We start from the raw sequence: 23,287 nt of genomic DNA, 5'->3' as shown, positions 1-23,287 counted from the left end.
AGCGGCCAGGCGCCAGACTGTAAGCAGCAGGCATCAACAAGACAGCAGAGACAAAAACAACACTGAACAAGAGCTGGGTTTCCCACACATTCATTCGGCCTGCCACGATTAAAACACATGCCGCCACGTTTTGATTTCCTATTTTGGAGCTGAACCGTTCATTAGGAGTGCTGTCCCATGTGCTGCAAGAGTGTGGAGCTCTGTCTGTGGCGTGTACTCTGGACACAGACAGCTGAATGTCAGGCGCAGTGAACGTGAAATTTATTGTGCTGGGTCTAAAAGTTTGTCTCTGCAGCAGGTGATGATCAGCTCTAGTACAATCGACTGATCAAAGTACAGTACTTTAGATTTGTACACATAAAAGCTCTACAGTCAAGGAGCTTGCAAAAGGAAACATAGATTTTAAAGAGTAGAGTGTCACTTCTCAATACTCCCTTCTTCCTCCAAAGCTCAACTCCTTGAAGCATTCAATCGCACGACAGCTCACACATCTCATTTAAACGAGCTGATCACCTATCAATCATCTGTCAAACCTTTAATTGTTTCCTTGTAAACAACTGTGCTGAATGACAGGTTAAATCAACCTGAAGTCTTATGAGGATCAAAGTTCATGTAGTTCAAAGGTCAAGCAACATAACTCAAGAAATTCATCTTTTAACAGGTTTCTATGTCTTCTGATTCCATTAATACTTCTTGTTTTTTAATTCTTAGCAAGCTTCTTGTGACGAATCAGATGATGGCTGGCACAGGATACTTAATGTGTGTGTATGAAGGTCAACCATAGCGATGAAAGTAACCATTTAATTGTTTAAAGTGACTTTTATTCAACTTTTTAAACAGTAAAAGCTGCCAGTTGTGTTTTTTAATCCTTTATAATTCTGTGACAAAGATCAATGAAAGACATTAAGAGCACATGAGATGATTTAAATATAATATATAAACTGAGAATGTGTAATATCTTACCGTCAGCTCCGAGGGTCAGCAGGAGTGCGGTGGCCATCACAGCCAAACAGAACGGTACACCTGCCATCCTGCAGCAGAGACTGGACTGAGACTGGACCGGAACTGGGCCCAGACTGGGCCGTGTTCTGTGATCAGGAGCTTTCTGCTCAGCTGATACTCAGAGTCCCGATAAAAGTCTTTAATCCACAGCAGGAGTTGAGGGAGAGTGGGGGAAGTCGACGAGGCCAGCCAGACGAGGCCTCGGAGAGAAGGATGGTCAGCTTGAGAACAAGCAGGAGGGATGGAGGGGGAAGACGATGGGAGGGTGGTATCACAATATCAGATGCTCTTCTGTCTCACTGGCTCTTTGGGTCCAAAACCCTGAGGAAGAAGAAGAAGAAGACGACGACATAATTTAATATCAGCTGAAGAGTGAAGCTTTACTCCTCACTGATGAACAGATTTGACTGACAAAATTAGGCTTGACTCAATGTTTAGGAGGCAACCTGAGTAGAAATGATTTAATGAAGAACAGAGTTTGGTTTTAAAACATTCAACAACATCAGGCAGTGGTTTAGTTGAGTTTGGCTCCAGCTCTCTCCCTCTCCATCCCCTTCGTCTTCAGTGAGCTGTGACCCGCTGACCCCTGCCGGCCCGGCGCTGGCCTCCGACTGTCCGACTAACTACCAAATTATTTGTCCAGGGATGTTCTGCAAATTACAGGCGCTGGCCCTGCGCAGCGCTGATAACGGCATGCTGCAATTAGTGGGCGCCGAGAGGGATGGAGGGGTGCGTGTGTGTGTGTGCGTGTATGAGTGAGTGTGTGTGTGTGTGAGTGAGTGAGAGTGAATTAGTGGTGATGCGTGGCCGGTGTCTGTCACTTTTCATTTGCCCGAGGGGGACAAAGAGGTCCGACCTGTGACCCACTTTTCACACATCTCTGGCCGAGGAGGCTGAGAACAAAGACACACACACACACGCACACACACGGAATACCATACAGGCTCTGGTGAGTGTATATGAGTAAGTGAGGACATGTGTGTATTATTGGGAGTGAGACAGTGAAAGTGTGAGCGAAAGAGTGCCACATTAAGGCCAGAACATACTCGGGCGGAACGTATGCGGAGCGGACTGGAGGTCCGCCTGGACTAAAAGTGGACGTCCGTAAGCCCTGTGCGTGCAAAGCTCAGATTTTACGACCGCACGGACTCCGCTCCACGCACCAGTGTCACACAAAAGACTGCTCAGCATGTATTTTTCACATCGCCACAACAGAAGACTGTAAACAACACGCAAGAATCGTGGGTAATGTAGTGTTTCACGGACATTTTTACAGGAAACTACAACGTGGAAGTGCACTCGACTATGGAAGCCCGAATGACTGCAGACATTCCTCGCGGAGTCCGCTCCGCTTATAGTATGCCCGAGTCTGTGAGCACCTTTAGGGAATGACTGGATGTTTGTGTGGGCTTCTACTGTCATCTTTGTGAGGACCAACATCACTTTAAACCATCATAGTGAGGACATTTCTGTATTGTTAAGACTTGGATTTAAGGCTTTAGATTAAAATCAGACAGCATTGGTGGAAGTGTTGTATTGCCTCAGCTACAGGTGAGACATGAACTGTAATCTAGGAGGTCCAGTTTGAGTGATACTGACTGATCTTTGAGTCTGAAGACTTATCAGACCTCAAAACACTGCACCAGTGGTTCCTAACTGATGGGTCATGGTCCAAAAGTGGGTCTCAGGTCCATTCTGCATGGACCGCAAGTGACTCACAAACATGAGTACAAACAAAAGTTTGTAGATACACTTTATTTCTAAGTACAGTGAAGTACACAGAGCTTTTATTTTGAAGTGCCATTTCCTACTGTAAAGTGAGTGACTATATAATGCTATTATCTTTGGTCGTACATATGCTGGGATAACATTATGCCGCCAGATGTGTCCAAAACTTCGACTGGACCCAAGAAGAGTAATGGTTAGTACTGGCCACAATAACAAGCAGAAATAACTGCAATAAACAATATTATTGTCATTTTGAGACCATTTAATGCCACTGATATAATTATAATAATAGCATATTAGTGCAACTTCACCCTTTCAAAGAGCATGGACTTTTAATTCTTGAGAATATTCAGGCATTGTAATATTATGTAGTATGAAAAAAATCCAACATTTTTATAAAAAAGTCAATAACATCTGTGAATATTTAAAAAAGCAACATGTATTAAATATAGTACCTTTAAAGGAGTAGCCCATAATTACTCAGTTTGTGACTGAGTAAAATGTGGCCTACAAAAACAAAACCAAGGGGTGACTCTTTTGTCTAACCTGCTTAGTGGAGCTCCGTGAACACCTCAGTTAATTCAATTCAATTTCATTGATAAAGCCCAGTATCACAAACCACAATTTGCCTCAGAGGGCTTTACAGCATATGACATCCCTCTGTCGGGGGTTCCCTCTGGGGGTTGAGCAAGTGGGCGGGGAGGAGAGGAAAAAAAAGGAAGAATCACTAAGCCCAGGTCTTAAAATGGTTGGACTCAGGAAAAGCCTGCTGTTTGTTCTGGCATTATGTTGGCTAATATGTTGGTGACATTTTTGTGTTAACAAGGATGCAAATAAACACAACGGGCAGTATCGAGGTCATGTCCACATATCGTACAGTAATCAATAACGTAATTACCCTGAAAGACAAATTCATGATCTCTCTCTACAATTAAAAAAAATAAAAAATGCAGTATCAACACATCAACTTCTCAGGACCTGCATTATTAAACAAAAACAATCTGTTTTTTGATCCTTAAGGCAACACTCTGTGCTTCTTTTCGCAGATCAGGGGAGCCGCTACGATAAAATGACTGCTTCTCTGAGGAGCAACAGGAAGATATCCCCTGGTGTAAACATGTATGGAGTTAACAGGTACATGGAGGCAGAACATCAACAATTTTTTGGGACTTGTTGTCCTTGTCAGCTCCATTTCTCTGACATTTTTCTCTTTCAGTCATGTTGGGCACAATCAGATCTTATGTTGCAGATACAGCAGCTTAAGTTTGGAGTTTAGAAAAAAAAAAGAGTACAAGAGTCCTTTTAATCATAGGTGCACATATTCAAACTCAGCGTACAGATAAGAAATGTGCATGAGAGGAAAAGGAGGATTAAAGTGTGTGAGCAGGGCAGTGAGTGAGTGTGTGTTGTGATACTGTATGTGGGAGTGGATGAGTGCTGTCTGTGTGGCGTCACTGTGTCGATAACGGTAAAGTGGAAATATCTTCACCTCGCTGCCACAACAAAACCTGAAGTTTGTTTGTGGCTCTTTGCTCCATTTAGAGATCGACAACAGCAGCAGCAGCAGCAGCAGCAGCAGGACGCTGAGATAACACACACACAAAGACACATTCAGACTGAGAAAAGGAGGGCAAGACGAGGCAGGTTCAGGAAGGACCGTCTGTTGTGAGCCCCCAAGACAGGAAGCTGCCCCCGTCCTCCACACACACCCTTCTTAAATCACCCGACACGTCCACTTCCCTTTGAAAACACAAGGTAAGATGACACATGCGTACGTATACGTACAGTATATGTAAAACAGGTGAGTGACGTGGGGACTGAGCGTTATCATGGCTCAAAAACACACACAGAGTCTCACCGGAGGCTTTAAGACAACAAACAATTTAATCTGTCAACTCAGAGAAATGAAATTGAAGAGATAAATGCACGCTTCTCCAAACTCTAGACCCTCTGGGTGTCAGGTAACTTTCACTCCTCCTCCTCCTCTTCCTCCTCGTGTTCAAACTTGTCTCTAATCCTTCAGCCTGCTTCTCTGTCAAACAACGAGCTCCTTCTTCTTCCCCCAGCAGCAGAAGCTAACAGAGACAATACTTTTTTTTTTTTTAATGCAGACACCAGTGTCTCATTTATGCCGACTCATGCTCCTCAGGTATGGACGACTAAATGTACGACGTTCATGACAGGTTAAACTGTTAACATGCAGATCTTCAAATAATAAGGAATCAGTACAAGTCCGAGTATTTCTGTTTTATGCTACTTCTACTTCACTACATCTCAGATGGAAATATTGTACATCTACATGACAGAGACAAACTAGTTTGTTTTCACACTGAGGCTCAAAGAAGTAAAATATTTAAATATTTTAGGCTGCAGTGGGTACATGAAAAATATAAAATTTGGAATATAAATAAAATATGCTGTAAATAACGGCTATAAAAGTAATGATGTTATGTAAATTATCGGACATTTCTGCTGTGCTTATAGGGCTGGGCGATAAAACGATCTCGAAACAGGATCACAATAAAATGTATATATAACTATAGTCATTTTTGCTTGATATAGATAGACCTCTATAGATCCAAACAGCATGTCATGCAGCAGAAATTAACAGACAGTTGTCCGTCAATCTGCAGTGTTGAGGATGTGTGTCATTGTACATGAGGTGAGGAGGACTTGAAAGTAGCATGGACATAATTGAAAGAGGGGGAAATGAGTGGAAGTGAGGAGCAAAGCTGCAGTGAAGCTGAAGAAGGTTTGGCTACTTCAAAGGTGACGACACATGGACAGAGCCGGTCTGCAAAATATGCCGTCGCTTGGTGCCAACCAGGATAGCTAACAACAAATCTTTTCCACCACCTGAAAAGGTTGCATCCCAGCGACTTCAGTGAGAGCATAAAAATCAAGGCCAAAACTGCAGTAAGTCCACCAACATGTGTTACTCAATGGCCTAGCACTTCTGCGCTAGCAGGGCTGCGCCAAAACAGCAATCGATAGTGTCCTCTTTTGCCGCCGTAACCCCGTATGATAAGCAATCGAAAAGGAGCAGAGATATAAGAGACGCAGTGTCATACTTTCTAGTCAAAGACATAATGCCCATGAGAAATGAATTAAAGTGAGAGACTGCAGGTATGAGCTCCCAGGCAGGAAATATTTACCTCAAACTGCTGTACCCCAGCTTTACAACAAATGGTTTCTTCAGGTGTCAGACATTATCAGGATATTTTTCAAACTCGCAGCATTATCAAATTATGTATTGTGATATTGATCAATACGGGGAAAATTATAGTGATAATATTTTTTGCCATATTGCCCAGCCGTATGCGCTTATTTTATGTACTGTGTTGCTTTGCTGGCATCTTTAATGGACCAAATCTACCTCAAGGGAAGCTAACAGTAGCCAAAGCAAAACATATAGTCACCATTTAAAAAGACCCACATGAAAAAAGTTAAAGTGTACGCTATGTTTGGCACATTTTCTCTTCTTGACCTTACACACTAACTGATAGAGGCAGCAGTAAACCAGCAAAGTAAAATAAGTGATCAAAAGGTTTGAAATCTGCTTTTCAGACTGTCCCTCCTGCCAGTTTCATGTGTTCTGGCTTCAGCGGGATTCAAACCTGCACCCTTTCACCTCAGAGACAGATCATGTGCACACTGTTCTGTCCTGTTCGAGCCTGTCCCGACTCCCTCCTCCTCTGGTCGCCTCCTCAGCTAACACGAGGTTAATGTAGCGTAGCTGCTCTGGCTACCTGGACGTGACATCAGAGTCTTGGAGGACGGGAATGAAAGGAGGTATTGTTAGCGGTCCCACCTGTACAGAATAAACCGCCCTTACAGGGAGCCACTGAGCCATGGCCGGCCCCCCTCAGGGGAAGGAATTTGAGGTCACACCGCTCTGGGGATGCTGGGAAATTTGGTGGGATAGAAACCCAAGCAGTGGGTTAAGACTTGTAGAAGAAAGAGAGCTCTTTAAAAGCTTCTGGGTATAATAACTTTTCATCTGGCTGGAGAGGTAGCCGGCAATAAAAACTATTATGTAAAATGATATTACACTGCCATGACTGGTGGCTGCTGCTGCAGTGTGTATGAGTTACACTGTGAGTGCTGTTATTTTAACTAGGATTAGTCTTGTTTTGGCCACAGCAACGCGTTTATACTGTCAGGGTTAGAGGTTCAATTCCCACAAAGGCTATCTTTAGATATTTCCAATTCTGGTTTGATAAAGAAAACGCAACAATGGCTGACAAAAAAAAAAAAAAAAAAAAATTAAATCAGGATTTTTTAAGAGCTTTCAACCACATCTAGACAGAGTTTACTCAGTTGGCATCGAGATCAGACCTGAAGACTTTTTGGTAGATCTGCTATTGTCCAGGTCAGGAATGAACTTAAATGTGAAACTGGAATGTTTTGTTGATTCATAATTAGCTCACTGATGTAAAACAATTAGCTGATTGAGACGTTTTGGTCGCCAGATTTTGCTGCGAAGTGAGCGCTCTTGACTTTCACGCTACTCTTTGGTACAAGCAGCTGTGGACATGATGTAGCGGCACAAAGGAGAAACTTTCCTCCGTAAGGTTTTGAGATGACACTGGCTGAATCCAAATGTCCACCCTCTAGACTTGCGGACTGAGCCTTTGCGGACTTCAGTCATATGTACTGTGACGAGTTCACCGGCATCACGTAAAGTCTGCAAGGACAGAGACCATAAGCCGCTGATAGCAGCCCTCAAGTCTTACTCACGATTACAATCATTGTAACTGCTGTTGTATTCTGACCTCTCATCTGTCCCTGCAGATAATAAGACATAAATCCCATGTAAAGGGTTGTCCCAATTTCCAAGACTGCCCGGGAACACGCCCGCAAAGTCTGCGAGTCTGCAAGTGCGGTGAAGTTCGGACATTTGGATTCAGCCTTTATCGTCTCACTTCTGATTAGAAGTTGTAAATTAACAGCTCACAGCAACTTAATACGACACAGTCTCTGGCTTTTGTTGGATATCTGGTGTCGACAAAAAAATGTCACATTGAACGTCTCACTGAGCCCCCTTCAAACTATAAAATAATATGGATTAAAAAAAACCCTAATCGTTGAATATTCGTACTTAAAGGCAGAATCTGATTTGACTGACATAGTTCTGAGTTGGGTACAGCCCCAGAGAAAATTAATTTCAAAAGATAATTTCTTAATAAACATAAATAAATGAAGTGATCAATGTCTCTTCTCAGTGAAGGGTTACTAACCCCCCCCCCTTTATTTTTAGGCACAGCTGTTCAAAATCCTCACAATTAATGACTTGAACAGAACTTAAGTCACAATATAAGACATCATTATGTGAGTGATTTGAATTTCAAGGACTTTTTGAGCACTTTGTTAAAACAAATAAACTGGACTATTTTGAAGTGCTTGATTTTTTTCCCCTTCATAATTCAAGCCCCCTCAAGCACCTTGTGTAAATCCTGCTCGGGGCACGACTGACTCCCAGAGATTCACAGAACATAGTTTTACTCAAACCTACAACCTGATGGTTCACAAATGTTTCAGCATGTGCTAACTTATGGAGAGGTTGTGTGTTCGTTGGGAAAATGGTTTTACGACATTTAAACGTTGGACAGCTTGTTTTGGAGAATGCTGCAGCTCTGAAGTGGCTCCAGCTCCTCGTGTCCACATGATTTACAAACTTTACAGCTCTTCACAGAGCCGTTAAAATACTGGAAAGTGACACTGGACCTTGGTAATGGGGGTTACAGGCATTAATAATCCATCTCTAATATTCCCCCCTCACCTCCTCCTCCTCCTCCTCTCCCCTGGAAGGACTGCAGCGTGAGGGGCCAGACATCAATAATCAAGCCTTAATGCGTCTCCACTTCCTGCTCTGGAAGAATGGCGGCAGACTAAATAAACGCCACAGAGGCCTGATTGGAGGACCAGCGGAGACCGACAGCTCTTGAGCTCTACAAATAAATGCAGTAATGAGGGAGATTGGGATCGGAGCTGGTGGAGAATATTAACAGGACAGCTGGGACGGAGCACAGCGAGTTGGAGGGATGGACTGAAACTGTTTGTTTCGGTGTACTAGTTTCATCCCCAGTTTCTTATCTGTCCAATTAATAAGATTTTAATATATTGATTAACTGTTTAATCTGAAAACTGTCAGAAAATAGTGAGAAATGTCGCTCACAGTTTCTCAGCTCCAATACTTTGCCTTTTTTTGCATGAAGAATAACAAGTATATTCTGTAGACATTCATCCTTTCACAAAACAGATGAACAGTCTGAGATGTCTCAAGAAAAATAAGTGCAATTTTATTTCATGGTTATATCAAAGAACTGCATCCTGGTCGGCAGAATTTTGCATGAAGTAGCCGAGGAAATGTTTATCTTGCTCCTGAACCTGGCACCTCTTGGTCGAGTCATCTAGTGGGTCGGATTGGACCCTTTGGTGGGCCGGCTCTGGCCCATGGGCTGAGTGTTTGACACCCCTGCCTTATGGGACATCAACTTTTCAGTTGCATTTTTGTACATTACTTTAATGTGCTATGTGGTTTCTGCAATTCACTTCCCAGAAAACAGCAAATGTGGGAGGGATGATGATGACCGCTAAACTAACTGGATTAACTGCCCCCTCCTAATTAGCACCATTAAAAGTGGGCCGAATTAGCTGTTAGTGGTTCCTGTTTATAGTGTACGTGTGGATGTACAGCCAGCTGTCACTTCACTACTTTGAATCTGAAGAAAACTTCAGAATGTTAAGATTCTAAGGTAAGTTCTGCAGTTATGTGGGGTGTCTTCTTTCCTCTGATTTCTATGAATGTTTATTGAGTGTTTCAGGTCCATGTGTTCAGATTCGACAGTTATGAGCCAGAGAAAGTGTATTTGACTTTTGACACACTGCAAAAAGAGTTTTTCTAACTCATTACGTTTCGTCCTGTCTGCTGTGACAGCTACAAAACCACAGAAGAAGATCACCTCATAAGATATCATGGTATCCTGGGCAACACATTTTTATTCCTCCTCTTTAGCGATATTCGTTTGTTTCTTTCTCTTCACATCACATTTCCTTTGCAGAATTGTATTTCCCTTTCTTCTCTCTCTTTATTTTGCTCTTTTCCCCCTCTTCATTTCTGTCTCTCATGTCCTCCCTCCCTCTTTCCTTCTCTTTTTTCCTCATCTTACCTCCTCTTTCTTCCCCCATTCTCCATTTCCATTTGTTGCCTTCCCTCCTCCTTCTCCTCCTCTTCTCTCCCTGCTGCTTCTCATTTCTCCTTTCCTCTCTCTTTCCCCTCTCTCCCTTCATCTTGGCCCCGTTCCCCGTCCCCTCCAGGGGCCCCTCCTTGCAGGCGGGCCTCTGGGTGCTGCAGCAGCAGCCTCCCCGTTGGTGTCGGCGCCCTGCCCGACATGCCTTTCAGGGCCTGGGAGACTGCAGGCCAGACTTTCTGGCTCCACTGCCATTGTTTGCTTGGCTGCTCTGCGCCTCATCCCCGGCGATGGATTAGCATAAGAATACCCAGAATACCCCGAGCCCCGGTGAGCGGCGCTGCGGGCCTCTTCCTCCCTGCATCTTCTGCCTCCTCTTCTTCTTCATCATCATCCTTTATTCAATGCCACAAAATCATCTTGACCACCCCTCCTCTACACCACCGTTTGTTAATGACACAACATTTACAGGATGATTTTAAATCACCTTAAGAGAAAAGTAGGAACTTCTTGAGATGGTGCCCACTGTAGAAACTAAACCCATTCATCCCATCTTTACTATGGGATTTTGCTGCTCGTGATGGGCTTTATATTCTACACGCCACAATATTAAAAATTGAGGAAATAATCTATGGAATAATTGATGCAATAGCTGTGTATGTTGCAAATATTGGTTTCATTTAAATCAATAAGTCCTGACCAAGAGCTCCTGTTTAAAACCTGAACAACATATTTCCTCCAGATCAACTTGTGGCATTAGTTTATTTTATTTTAAATTAAATATCTGTTGTGTTTTCACAGGCAGATTGGCAAGTCAGACAGCAATCATCTGGATTAATTTCATACTGAAGAAAGATGATTATGAGGCAAAAAGTGAGGCTGCGAGGAGAACCTCTACACATGATTTCTCAACAGATTTACGGATGTTTGTCCTCCAATGGACATTAAACATGCAGCTGTTACTAGAAGGAGTAAGAAAAGGTGTCACGACAACTGAAATTTCAGAACCAACTTGATGCCAAAATCTCTACAGTACTGTAGGTACAGGGGATGCAATTCTTCTGGGCCTGATGGAGCAGCATGTAATGTCTACAAAAGTTCTAATCTGCCTTTAAATGCCAAGAGAACAAGAACCAGCACGGAAGGACAACGGCAACATGTGAAAGACGGCGACAAGTGAAGCTGCGGCAAAAGTTCCATCTCGACTCGTCGAAAAGAAAAACTCCTGAGACCAGTGTATTTTGTTAATTCTTTGCAATGTGAGCGGCACGTATTTACACCCTGCTACAAACAGCACAATGTGACGAGGTGCTGAGCGTCTATTCTTCGCTGAATGCTACATGTTTGGCTTTTTTTGTTTTGGTTGCAGATTAGAAAACCGTTCAATTCTGAATAAAAATCTGTGCTTTTTACTGTCACTTTTTACCCAGACATTCAATCACGGTGGAAGAGGGGCGGGACAAATAACACACCAAAATGCTAAACTGTAAACGACAATAATGGTGGAGAAATATCTTAATATACTGAAGGCTTTCTGTTTACACAACAAAATCATGAATGTACATAGACAAGAACTTTGCATCTGAGGTGGATCATTAGGGATTAATAGTAAAATTTAGATTAAATTACATTCAAATGTTTTTAATAAAATGAGTGTATGTTGAAGTACATGGGATTTATTATTTTCTTTTTATCATGGTATTGTATAGGGTATCAAGAAATATGACATTTCACTGGCATTGTTACCGACTGCCTACATTTCTGGTATCAGGACATGCATGAGTACCATACAAATATTGGCCTTTGGTCTCTCGAATTCAGAGAGCAAATTGAACTTGTCAGTGTTTGTGCCTTGTTTGTTTCTCACACAGATACACAGACACACACACACACACACACACAGACACACACACAGACTAACTTCATTTGAGGTCAACAGAAGAAGATCTGCAGAGAAGCTGCAGCTACAAACATTCATTTCATCACTTTCCGCCTCTTCATTTCTCATGTTACAGCTACACACATCACCCAGCATCCATGGGGGCAACACAGGTTCAAGGCCCATGTGAAGTGAACGCTTTCAGCCATTTAGTCTGTATCAATATCATCCGATAACTGATTAAGAGTAGGAGTGGGGGTAAAATCAATACAGCATAGGATCTGGATATTTAGCATGGCAAAACTGTATCAATACACAGACACCACAAATGAATTTTTTTTCAGGCCGCCCTGTGGACATGCAGAGACACACAGACATTAAGCCTGGTCACAAAGTCATTAAGTAATAAACCAGTATGATGTGGTTCCCTGGAGGTAATTGTAATCACTCTAATCGCCATAGAAACAGGTCTATCCATCACCAGCACAGTGATGCCTTTGTCCTACAGCCGAGTCATAAAACACACACACTCAAGACCATAAATACAACATTATGATCATAAATCACACTGATGACCAGAGCGGACACAAGAGGACTGGAAAATTCCCAACACAACACAACCATCCCACTTAAACCAGTTAACTCCGCAGTTGTTGAGAACATCCAAAACAGAGTCAAACTCCTGGTCGCAGGTTTAAAAATAACGCTGCTAAAATTGTTTAAGAGGAGGAAAACAAAACACGCTGTTACCCACGTCATCCCCTGAAAATGACAAACTTCTGCTCTGGGTCATCAGCGTCTCCTCTACATGGCTTTGAGTACTTAAACACAGAGGTCAGAGGCACAATCCAATCATAAAACTAGTGATGTACCCACTATAGCCAAGCAGTGTAATTCTTAGCTGATGATGTGGATCAGTCCCCAAGATTACAAAATTTGATCTGTGGAATCTGACAAACAAGAAAGACAAAAGGTCAAACCTACAGACAAATCCCTGTGCTAATTCTTAGCATCATATGACAAAACAAACAGTTGTCAGTGGGTTTAACAACGGAGTCAAGCAGTTTCTGTGTCAGTGTGAGTTTGTTGGGACTGTTAAACTGCTCGGTTTCTGATGTTAACTCGTGCTAACCAGGCAGGTGTTGAACTATGCGTGAGGAGACGGCTACTGAGTCTGGAGGCGATGCTTCAGTCTGCATCTGACCTTTGTAATGGACACAAATGGCAGCGACAGAAAGTTTGTCGAATTTTCTTAGGTTAATTTGAGATTTATGGACTTTCAAACTGCAGTTGTTTTCTGTTGTTGGTCAAATTACATTCCTATTCTTATGCTGGATTTTTTTAGCAAGTACTGGAGTACTGTATAATAATTGAATGAATAATCAAATATGGAAGTTAGTAAATGTCCATCCCTAATTTTAACATCACAATCCTGTATTTTATTTCCCCATTTATCTGTCAAAAAAGTTTTGCTGAAATACCTTATCGATTTTGGGCTAATCCGGCCAAAAAAATGATTTTCTCCTAACTTCCTGGTTCATGCTGAAATCAAAGATCTCTGCTGCTCACCTTTATACAATAAAAAAATGAATGTGATTTATTTCCTTCTTGTTCAGTTTTAGACTACAACTAATGATTATTTATTTTTTAATTAATCTGTTGCATGTCATTATTTTTTTCATTGTTAAGACTCTAAAATTTGAGTAAATAGTAAAAGCAGTAGCTGAAAAGTAGCAGACCCTAAGTTCCTGGACCCAAAGGTGTCATCTTCAGTGAGTTGGGTTTTTTTTTAGATATTCAATCTAATGTGATATAAAAGGGGCTGCAGCTGATGATTAAAGAACTTCTCAATTAACTGATTCATCATTCAATCAATAAAATGTCAGAAAACACTGAAAAATGCCTGTTCTGACTTCCAGCAGCTCAAGGAGAAGTGTTCAAATACCCTGTTTTATGTAACCGACAATCCAAACTCTCTGCACATATTAAGTTTTCTTTCATATGTGACAAAGAAAAGCAACAAGTGTTCACAGCTGAGAAGCTGGAACCAATAAATGTGACATCTTTGCTTGAATAATTATTAAATTTATAATAATGATCTACTGTCAAAATAGTTAGCCGGTTTATTTTTCGACTAATCAATAAATGCAAATCTTTCCACTGGAGAAGCTGGAACAAAAGAATGAATGAAAGAATAAATAACAAACTCCTAATAAACAAATAGTTGGTGGTTAATTATCTGTTAAATAACTAATTGTTTTCGCCCTGTGTTTACCTCTTTCTGTCTTAAAGCTGAAGCGACTGTCAGCTGATTGTTGCTGCTTATCAACACCAGCCCCTTCCTCCTCCTTTTCCTTTCCTCCTTCCTTCTCCATCTGTTGCTGTGATGTGGGAACCAGGTAATGGAAAATACACCCCAGCATACACACACATGCTTTAAGGAAGTCACTGCTCTGATAGCGTCCTCAACCGACTGTGAGAACAACTGCTACAATCTGACACCTCTCTCTCTCTCTCTCTCTCTCTCTCTCTCTCTCTCTCTCTCTCTCTCTCTCAGAGACAGGAAGTTCACAGTTAAGCCCCGCCCTCTTCTGCTGTCTATCATTTTCAAACCAGCTGTCTGAGGTCACCAGCGCCCAGAGCCAATCACACTCTGACCTTGAGGTTTCTTTACTGGTGTTTTTGGTGGATTTCTTCAAAAAGTAATTTTCTGCCTCAGCTGCTGCCAGGAGGCTGCACTGGTTTTATCCCAGTATGAAGGAGTGGAAACTGGAGAGAGGACTGGAGCTCAGACAACTTTCCCCCGAGACGTAAAAACATAAAACTAAAATACAGCTGTAATTGTAGCAGACGGAGAGTTGGCCCTGTTTGAGTGTGTGTGTGTGGGTGGGTGGTCTGGTCAGAGACCGGACTCCGTGAAGGGAGGCGGGATGGTTTCATCCACCGTGTCGCCTTGGAAACTGCAGCCAGGCCACAGAGCCATGCACGGACAACACGGCGATATAGGTGGTCCCCTGTGTCAGTGTGTGTGTTTGTCCATGTATGTGTGTGAGTTTGTGTGTAAAGAAGAAAAAGGAAAAAGAAACTGAAAACACAGAACAAGTAATAAATAGAGATGTATAATCAGAAATAGAAAGTTGTGCAGTAATGAAGAAAAAAAGGCTACAAAACACACAAAAACAGAATGAAGTCAAAGACAGAAATACATAAATGCGAAGGGAAAGACAAACAGTCTTCCTGTGGACACACTGGCTCTGAAATCGGTTTATTTTCTGGGTTTAAACCTCCAAATATACACTAAAAACAGTCGAGGAGTCGGACAGAGACAGAGTGACGAGTTCAGGAAGAATGATGGCATCCAACGTGAGACCACAAGAAGAAGGGTGTGTTTTATTGTGTGTGTGTGTGTGTGTGTGTGTGTGTGTGTGTGTGTGTGTGTGTGTGTGTGTGTGTGTGTGCATACACTGTACAGGCCAGGTCATAAGCAGCAAGTGTGTGTTTACATAAGTCTGCCCTTTGATGGTTTCGGTCCAACCTCTTAGATCACAAACTCAGTATCCTCTTTCAGTGTTTCCCAGGAGTTAACTGCACCAGCTCTGCCTCCAGCATCTGTCTTTACAAACGTTATAATGTTCAGTTTGTGTTGACATTGTTGGACATGACTAAACATTCAATTACATCTTGAATTATATTTAGATATTCAGGTGTTTTCAATGTTACATCAGCCAGAATATATGAAAAACACCATCTCTAACTATGAGCTCAGCGCTAAAATGTATTGACTGAACTTCTCTCTGACAGTGTCAACAAAAACTGAACATTATAGGCATCATAAAAGCAGACCGTCAATCATTAAACCACCGAGAATATTTCTGACCATTTATGTCAGTCTATAGGTCTTCAGTTTACTGCACCGTGCATTACCTTGATCTGGTGGGAGCTAACTTAAGCTAGCGGCAATTATGCAATTACCGCTTGTAACACCACCCTGATACAATGGTATTGCTGTGGAAACGTTGTGCCCACCCTCTGGTGTCTGGTGCCCAGTGAGAATACTGCTCAAGTTGGGCCACAAACCCCATTTTGGCATTGGTAACGACTGTTAGTCCTGCTAGCATCATCAGCACCGCAAGTGATACTAACAGTGCTGAACGGGTTTTGCAGCTCAAAATGAAGCCGCTTGCTCACCAACGCACTTGGGGAGAGACTGGAGGGTGGCCACCATGTTACCTAAGCAACACTGTCCCGTCATTGGACTGGTGTTACAAGCTGCAATCTCCACGAGCGACACCACTAGCTAGCTCCCTTCCCACCCAGGCAGTACGCAGGGCAGAACTGCCAAAGCTAACGTTAGCTAACCAGTGGAGCCCAAGGGGTGGGCAGTGGGCACTACAGTTCCACAAGTTAACGCAGCTAGCCAGTTGTCTGTCAAAGCCAGCAGGAAATTAAAATAAAAGGCAAGACATCTACACTACAAGACATTAAAATTTCCTCATCTCTCAGTGGATAGTGTTTTGAAATGTGGTGAGCCAACGGGGGATGCTGCAGTAAAAAGAAAGGCCTGTTGTATTTCACATCATTTTGTGATTTAACCAGTTAGTTACTGGTTAAAGGTTGTCAGGCTCTCAAAAGAAAAATTTACAGACATCCCTATTTAGATTGTACAGTTGTACCTAATAAATTGGACACTGTGCGGCTGTTCACACGTGGTATTAGCAATTGTTTTAGTGATGTGAACACAAGTGGACAACCGAGACACATCGGTGTCCTTGTTGAGGATGTGTCAGGACGCATTAGTGTTAGGATATGTGGTCAAGTGTGTCCCAGACCACCTCAGGAAGGGGTTTGAGTGATCGGTTCATGGATTTATTTGTCTTACTGGTTGTTTTCACTTGTATTCAGTGTTGTCCACTTATGATCAGATCAGAAACAAATCATTTTAAGAGGCACTGGGTTATATAAAGATATAATCATATGTGTGTTTTTAACATGACATTAATACTTTAATTTTTTTAATATAACGGTAATCTAAATACTGGACAATCACAATAACCTAAATACCAGGTATAAACAGGCTCTCAGTGTGCACTGTGCACAGTTTAACTGGATTTACTTTGCATTACAATTAGAGTTTTTATTCTTCTGTGGATACTCTGTCAGGACTTCAGCCTGAAATCATCTTCGTTTAAAAAACTCACTGCAGTTGAGTCCTGTCAGCGTGCCAGGCTGCACTGTAAGCTGAGCCGGGCCGATCTGATCCAAGCCGAGCTGCAGTGTGTGTGTGAGTGAAGCGTGCAGGGCGGTGGGCGGGGGGGCGGGGCTGCTGAGGGACATATGGGAGTGATTTTGTGCTGCAGACTGGCCGGCTCTGTTTGAAGGTCTGTGAGCTCGGAGACTCAGACACTTGAGTCACCTCAAGCTCTGAAACAAAAGGCAGCAATCTGCCTCGTCTCAACACACAGTCACGTACTTGTAGAGAACTCACCAGCAGTGAAGTGAACGGACTTCATCTCAGCTGAAACACTAAGTACACTCTCATTTTACCTTTTATAAAGAGTCTGAATGGCAACTACAATGAGACTTAATAAATCTGACCCATACTGTTAACCTGATTTTGGATTTGCTACTTATGTTTAGAAGTTTAGGTTTTATATTTGAACTCCTATGTTGTACTGCAGCTGCTGCGCAGTAATTTCCCTCAGGATAAATAAAGTCCTATCTTATCTTATCTGAACCAAAACATTATATTTTATTGTTGGAGATCACTTACAGCAGGGTTTTTAAAGCTTTTGTTTCACTAACCCTTAAAGATTTAGGTCTCAAACAACTATTTGACTGACCAATTTTAATGAATAAAAAAAATAAACCAGAAACTATTTTGATAATCAATTCATCATTTCGGTAATTCTTAAAGCAACATTTACAAACTCTGAACTCGTGCATGAAATGTCTGTTCGTACAGTTTTGCCTTGATTGTAGAGGTCTCTATTTTAGAAAAGAAAATATTATATATATTTTGTTAATATATTTTATTTTATTTCACCTTGAAGTTTTTTCTCACATCTACTATTAACATTTTACTTAAGTGGAGCCTCATAACAGAAGAATGTTACACGATTGTACTTGAATAATTGGAGGGACAAAAAAAAATCTAAAATCTTTGGGTTTTGATCAATCGATAATGAGAACGATTGTTACCTTCAAAAATCTAATGACCCCAAAATATAGATAAATAATGAATTACCATGGTTACCATAAAAAACCGTACATCAGTATCAGCCCATATTCGCCCCGTCGGCGGTTTGATCCCTGGTTCCTCCAGTCCACATGTTGAACTGCAAATCGCTCCTGATGGCTGTTCCATCGGTGTGTGTGAGTGCGTTTAAACTGAGTAACAGGTGGCACCTTGTATGGTAGCCTCTGCCACCAGTGTGTGAAAAGTTGTGTACATTATTTAACGTGATATGTAGTGTTAAATGCTGCGAGTGGTCGGAAGACTAGAAAGGCGCTATACAAGTGCAGGTCCATATACCAATATCTGTGCAGGCTGAAAAAGCAGGGCTCAAGACTAGCGTTGTGCCATCAAACAGAGATTTGCCCTGGGCCACCGTCAGGACGAAATTAACCAGTAAACTCACAATTGCAGACGCACCCTATTTTCTTCCTGATTACGAGATCATTTGCCGTGTTGACATCAGCAGGAAGAGAGCTAGCTAACGTTAGCTGTCAGCAGGTAGTGGCTGGAACTGATTGTTGATGGAGGCTGCATTAAGTTCAGTAAAAAAAAATGTCAGTAAAAATTAGTATTGGGCAAAGGTGAATTATAAGGTCATAATGATGTGTTCAATGTAATCTTGTATAATGTAGTTTTTGGTGAAAAACTTGAACTACAGCTGTTTGAAGGAGAAATTTGTTGATGTTTTCACAGCAGTTTAAAATATATATCAGAGAGGGAATTATGATGTATTATAGATTAAAAAAAGGCTTTTGAAGCAGTTTTGTAAAAATGAAATAGAGACAGAAGGTTATTTAAAAAGGTTTGTGCTCATTCTAAGATAGTACAACAATTCAGTTATATTTCTATAATGATGATTTCTTGTTTTCCTGGCACAAAAGGGGAAATAAATAAACAAAAACACAATAAACAACAACAACAAAACATCTGTATCTGCACAGGCTATCAGCCAAACTGATATTTTAAATACCGGTATTGGTATCGGCTTAGAATTTCACAATCGGCACATCCCTATTCCAAGCTTGTCTTTTTAATATAGAGAACAAAATTCTAAGACTTTCCAGGATCGACAGACACTCTGTGAACCAGAAACCAGAAGCACACACGCACACACACACACAAAATCTTTCCTCTCAAGGCATGACTTCACCTTTCACGCACACTTACAGATATTCACACACACACACACACACACACACACACACACACACACAATTTCCTTCTTTTTGCGAGGCATAACTTCATCTATAACACACACACACACACACACACATATATACACACACACTCTCACAGATCCAGACGCAGCCTTCAGGCTCGGGGTAATCACCGCTCTTCCTGCTCTCCTGCTCTATGGTTATTAATCAAACCAGATGACAGCTCAAATGACCCAATCACAGCCTGTAATTAAAAGCCAGGAAGCCTCCTGATTGGCCGGCTCTGCCTTCAGCATCAGGGGTCAAGGGTTAATCTCCTCAAAGAGCAGAAGGGAGGGCGAGGGACAGGGATCGGCTAATCAAGTTTTAAAAAGGAGTAATCACTGGTGCCCGTACCACAGAAAAATAATGTTTGTTTACATTTTCTGTGTGTGTGTGTGTGTGTGTGTGTGTGTGTGTGTGTGTGTGTGTGTGCGCGCGTGTTGATGAGACAGAAAACCAACCAGTAATGTTTTTCATGTGACCACAATAAACATCCTGCAGACGTTACACACTGGCTGCAGGGAACTGAGGTGGAACAGCAGTGTGTGTGTGTGTGTGTGTGTGTGTGTGTGTGTGTGTGTGTGTGTGCTTGTCCATACCTGACTGGTGGCTCCATGGTAGAACAGTGTGAGTGTTGGTGCACATCTCCATGGGAAATGTCCTTGAAGCAGAGGAAGCGGGTAAGATTCAGACCAACATCACAGCCATCAACCTGACAGAAACAAAACGAGGACGATCAAACAAACATGTTTTCATATTTCAGTGATTATCACTCAGTCATGACTCTGCAGGACTGAATCACTGTGTTGTTTATCTGCGTGGTTTCTACTCCACCTTGAACAAGAAACAGTTTCCAGTTCAGAAGACAGGAGTAGGAGTTTTGATATTTTCCAGGAGAGTGACCTTTCACAGGTGTCACATCAGTAAAAAATGTAAGAATTTGGCACCAGTGAAGCAAACCAACATCACGAGATCTGGTACAACAAGCTGCACTTGTCTTTTAAAACACCACAAGAGTCACAGAGATGAAAAGACATCTTAATGATTTGGTTACTAAATAAGACTGTTGTAACATCTTTGTCCTATTGAGATGTGCGATGCTACGGTGAAATTTAGGTTGTCCTTATTTTGCCATGGTTCTCCTTGAAACCCTTGGTAATCAGTTGAACCTCCTTTTAGACGCCATGAATCACTCAAGGGAAGGGCTGAAAATCATTTAAAATATTATACCAGTACCCTTAAACTGATACCAACACTATTAGAGTACTTCAGTAGTAGTAAGTATTCAGTTGCATAAAATGCCAAGAGACACCACAGGCCTGTAGTACAGCCTTATTTTCCGAACATTTTGGTGGTATCTCTGCTTGTTGAACTGCCAACTCCGTCAAATACACCGGTTGTATGGGTTGTAGCTGCCACCAGCGACAGCTGTGAGAGTCTGCCTGGACTCACATACACAGTGACAGGGCTAAGTGTTAGCATCTTACTGCTAATTTTATCTAATTGTTATTAATGGGTTTAAAAACAGAGTCAAGCTGCTTCGGTGTCTGACTGAGTTTGTTGGGACAGCTCTGTGTTGGATGTTATCAGCTGCTGCTGTGTCAGCTCGTGCTAACCAAGCAGATGTTGAAGTGACGATTTGACGAGGAGAGCAGCCACAGAGACAGCAGCAATAGAAAGTCTGCTAGTGTGGTGGGGAGTGAGGACAATCCAGGTCTGACTCCTGCCACAAAAAGGACTGAATGCAGGTATCAGTCGACTGGAACATTTTGATTCTACATGGTGCTGGGTTATGTCAGTCAATAATTTAAAAGGTATGGTACATGATAAACGGACCTGCACTTGTATAGTGCCTTTCTAGTCATCCGACCACTCAAAGCACTTTTTACACCACGAGTCACATTCAATCAATCAATCAATCAATCAATCAATCAATCAATTTTATTTATAAAGCCCAATATCACAAATCACAATTTGCCTCACAGGGCTTTACAGCATACGACATCCCTCTGTCCTTAAGACCCTCACAGCGGATAAGGAAAAACTCCCCAAAAAAACCCCTTTAACAGGGGAAAAAAAACGGTAGAAACCTCAGGAAGAGCAACTGAGGAGGGATCCCTCTTCCAGGACGGACAGACGTGCAATAGATGTCGTACAGAACAGATCAGCATAACAAATTAACAGTAATCCATATGACACAATGAGACAGAGAGAGAGAGAGAGAGAGAGAGAGAGAGAGATGCAGGTAATGACAGTAGCTTACAACAACATTAATGGAAGTAATAATATTATAGTTATAGTTCTGGTTACTGCGGTACAATATGTTGAAAGTATGTATTAATACCTGGCAGTATACATGTGTGACAATAATCATATGTGTATAATAACAGAAGAAGTATGACTAATGACTAATGATGGCAGCAGCAGCAGGAGGCATCTGGCGGGACCACGGCAGCAGCACAACCACACACGTCACGCTGTCCAGGCACCGCTGTGATATGAGTTAATCTGAGAGACAGTGGAGCACAAAGGCTCCGGAGAAGAAACCGAGTTAGTGACATCCAGAATGGCCGGGTTAGCTAGATGCAGTAATAGGATACGAGAGAGAGAGAGAGAGAGAGAAGGAGAGAAGGTGCCCGGTGTACTATAGGGTCCTCCGGCAGACTAGGCCTAAGTCAGCCTAACTAAGGGCTGGTACAGGACAAGCCTGAGCCAGCCCTAACTATAAGCTTTATCAAAGAGGAAAGTCTTAAGTCTAGTCTTAAATGTGGAGGCGGTGTCTGCCTCCCGGACCGTAACAGGAAGATGATTCCACAGGAGAGGAGCCTGATAGCTAAAGGCTCTGGCTCCTGATCTACTTTGGAGACTTTAGGGACCACGAGTAACCCTGCGTTCTCAGAGCGCAGTGTTCTGGTGGGATAATATGGCACTATGAGCTCTCTAAGATATGATGGAGCTTGACCATTTAGAGCTTTATAAGTTAACAGTAGGATTTTAAATTCAATTCTGGATTTTACAGGGAACCAGTGCAGAGAAGCTAAAACAGGAGAGATATGATCGCGTTTCTTAGTTCCTGTTAGTACACGTGCTGCTGCATTCTGAATTAGCTGGAGAGTTTTTAAGGACTTACTAGAGCTACCTGATAACAGAGAGTTACAGTAATCCAGCCTTGAGGTAACAAAAGCGTGGACCAATTTTTCTGCATCTTTTCGGGTCAGGATAGGCCTAATTTTCGCAATATTACGCAGATGAAAAAATGCAGTCCGTGAGGTTTGCTTTAAATGAGAATTAAAAGACAAATCTTGATCAAATGTTACTCCGAGGTTTCTTATGGTAGTGGCAGGGGCCAGAGCAATGCCATCTAGAGAAACTATGTCATCAGATAAAGAGTCTCTGAGTTGTTTGGGGCCAAGAACAATAACTTCAGTTTTGTCTGAATTTAACATCAGGAAATTGGTGCTCATCCAAGTTTTTATGTCTTTAAGGCAATTATGGAGTTTAGTTAATTGATTGCTTTCTTCTGGCTTCATCGATAAATACAACTGTGTATCATCCATAACAATGGAAATTTATAGAGTGATTTCTAATGATGTTACCTAAAGGAAGCATATATAGAGTAAACAGGATTGGTCCGAGCACAGAATCTTGCGGAACTCCAAAACAAACTTTAGAAATGCGTAAGGATGGTTCATTGCGACGTCAACAAATTGAAAAGCGATCAGATAAATAAGATTTAAACCAGCTTAGTGCTGAACCTTTTAAGCCAATTAAGTGATCCAGTCTCTGCAGCAGAATTTGATGGTCAATTGTGTCAAAGCGCGCACTAAGATCTAATAAAACAAGTACAGAGACGAGTCCTTTGTCTGAAGCAATCAGAAGGTCATTTGTAATTTTAACTAGAGCTGTCTCAGTGCTATGATGCACTCTAAATCCTGACTGAAATTCCTCAAATAAATTATTATCCTGGAGAAAATCACACAGCTGGTCTGCGACTACTTTCTCAAGGATCTTTGACATAAAGGGAAGATTAGATATTGGTCTATAGTTGGCT

The 23,287-nt window shown here is 42.0% G+C and overlaps 1 protein-coding gene across 2 annotated transcripts in view; it reads right to left on the bottom strand.

Moving 5' to 3' along the window:
- The window catches only part of LOC125903742 (bone morphogenetic protein receptor type-1A-like), a 68,870-nt gene that overhangs the window by 21,635 nt on the left and 23,948 nt on the right, over nt 1–23,287 (bottom strand). For both annotated transcript variants that reach the window (XM_049600865.1, XM_049600864.1), the window contains exons 2-3: nt 19,836–19,948; nt 964–1,323 (exon numbers count right to left, since the gene is read on the bottom strand). In XM_049600865.1, coding sequence (XP_049456822.1) covers nt 964–1,030 — 67 coding nt within the window. In that variant the 5' untranslated portion in view covers nt 1,031–1,323; nt 19,836–19,948. The remainder of the gene's footprint in view (nt 1–963; nt 1,324–19,835; nt 19,949–23,287) is intronic.

The sequence above is a fragment of the Epinephelus fuscoguttatus genome, linkage group LG16, assembly GCF_011397635.1.
Source record: "Epinephelus fuscoguttatus linkage group LG16, E.fuscoguttatus.final_Chr_v1".
NCBI lineage: Eukaryota > Metazoa > Chordata > Actinopteri > Perciformes > Serranidae > Epinephelus > Epinephelus fuscoguttatus.
The sequence above is the reverse complement of the archived record's forward strand: the minus strand, read 5'-3'. Positions and strand labels throughout refer to the sequence as shown.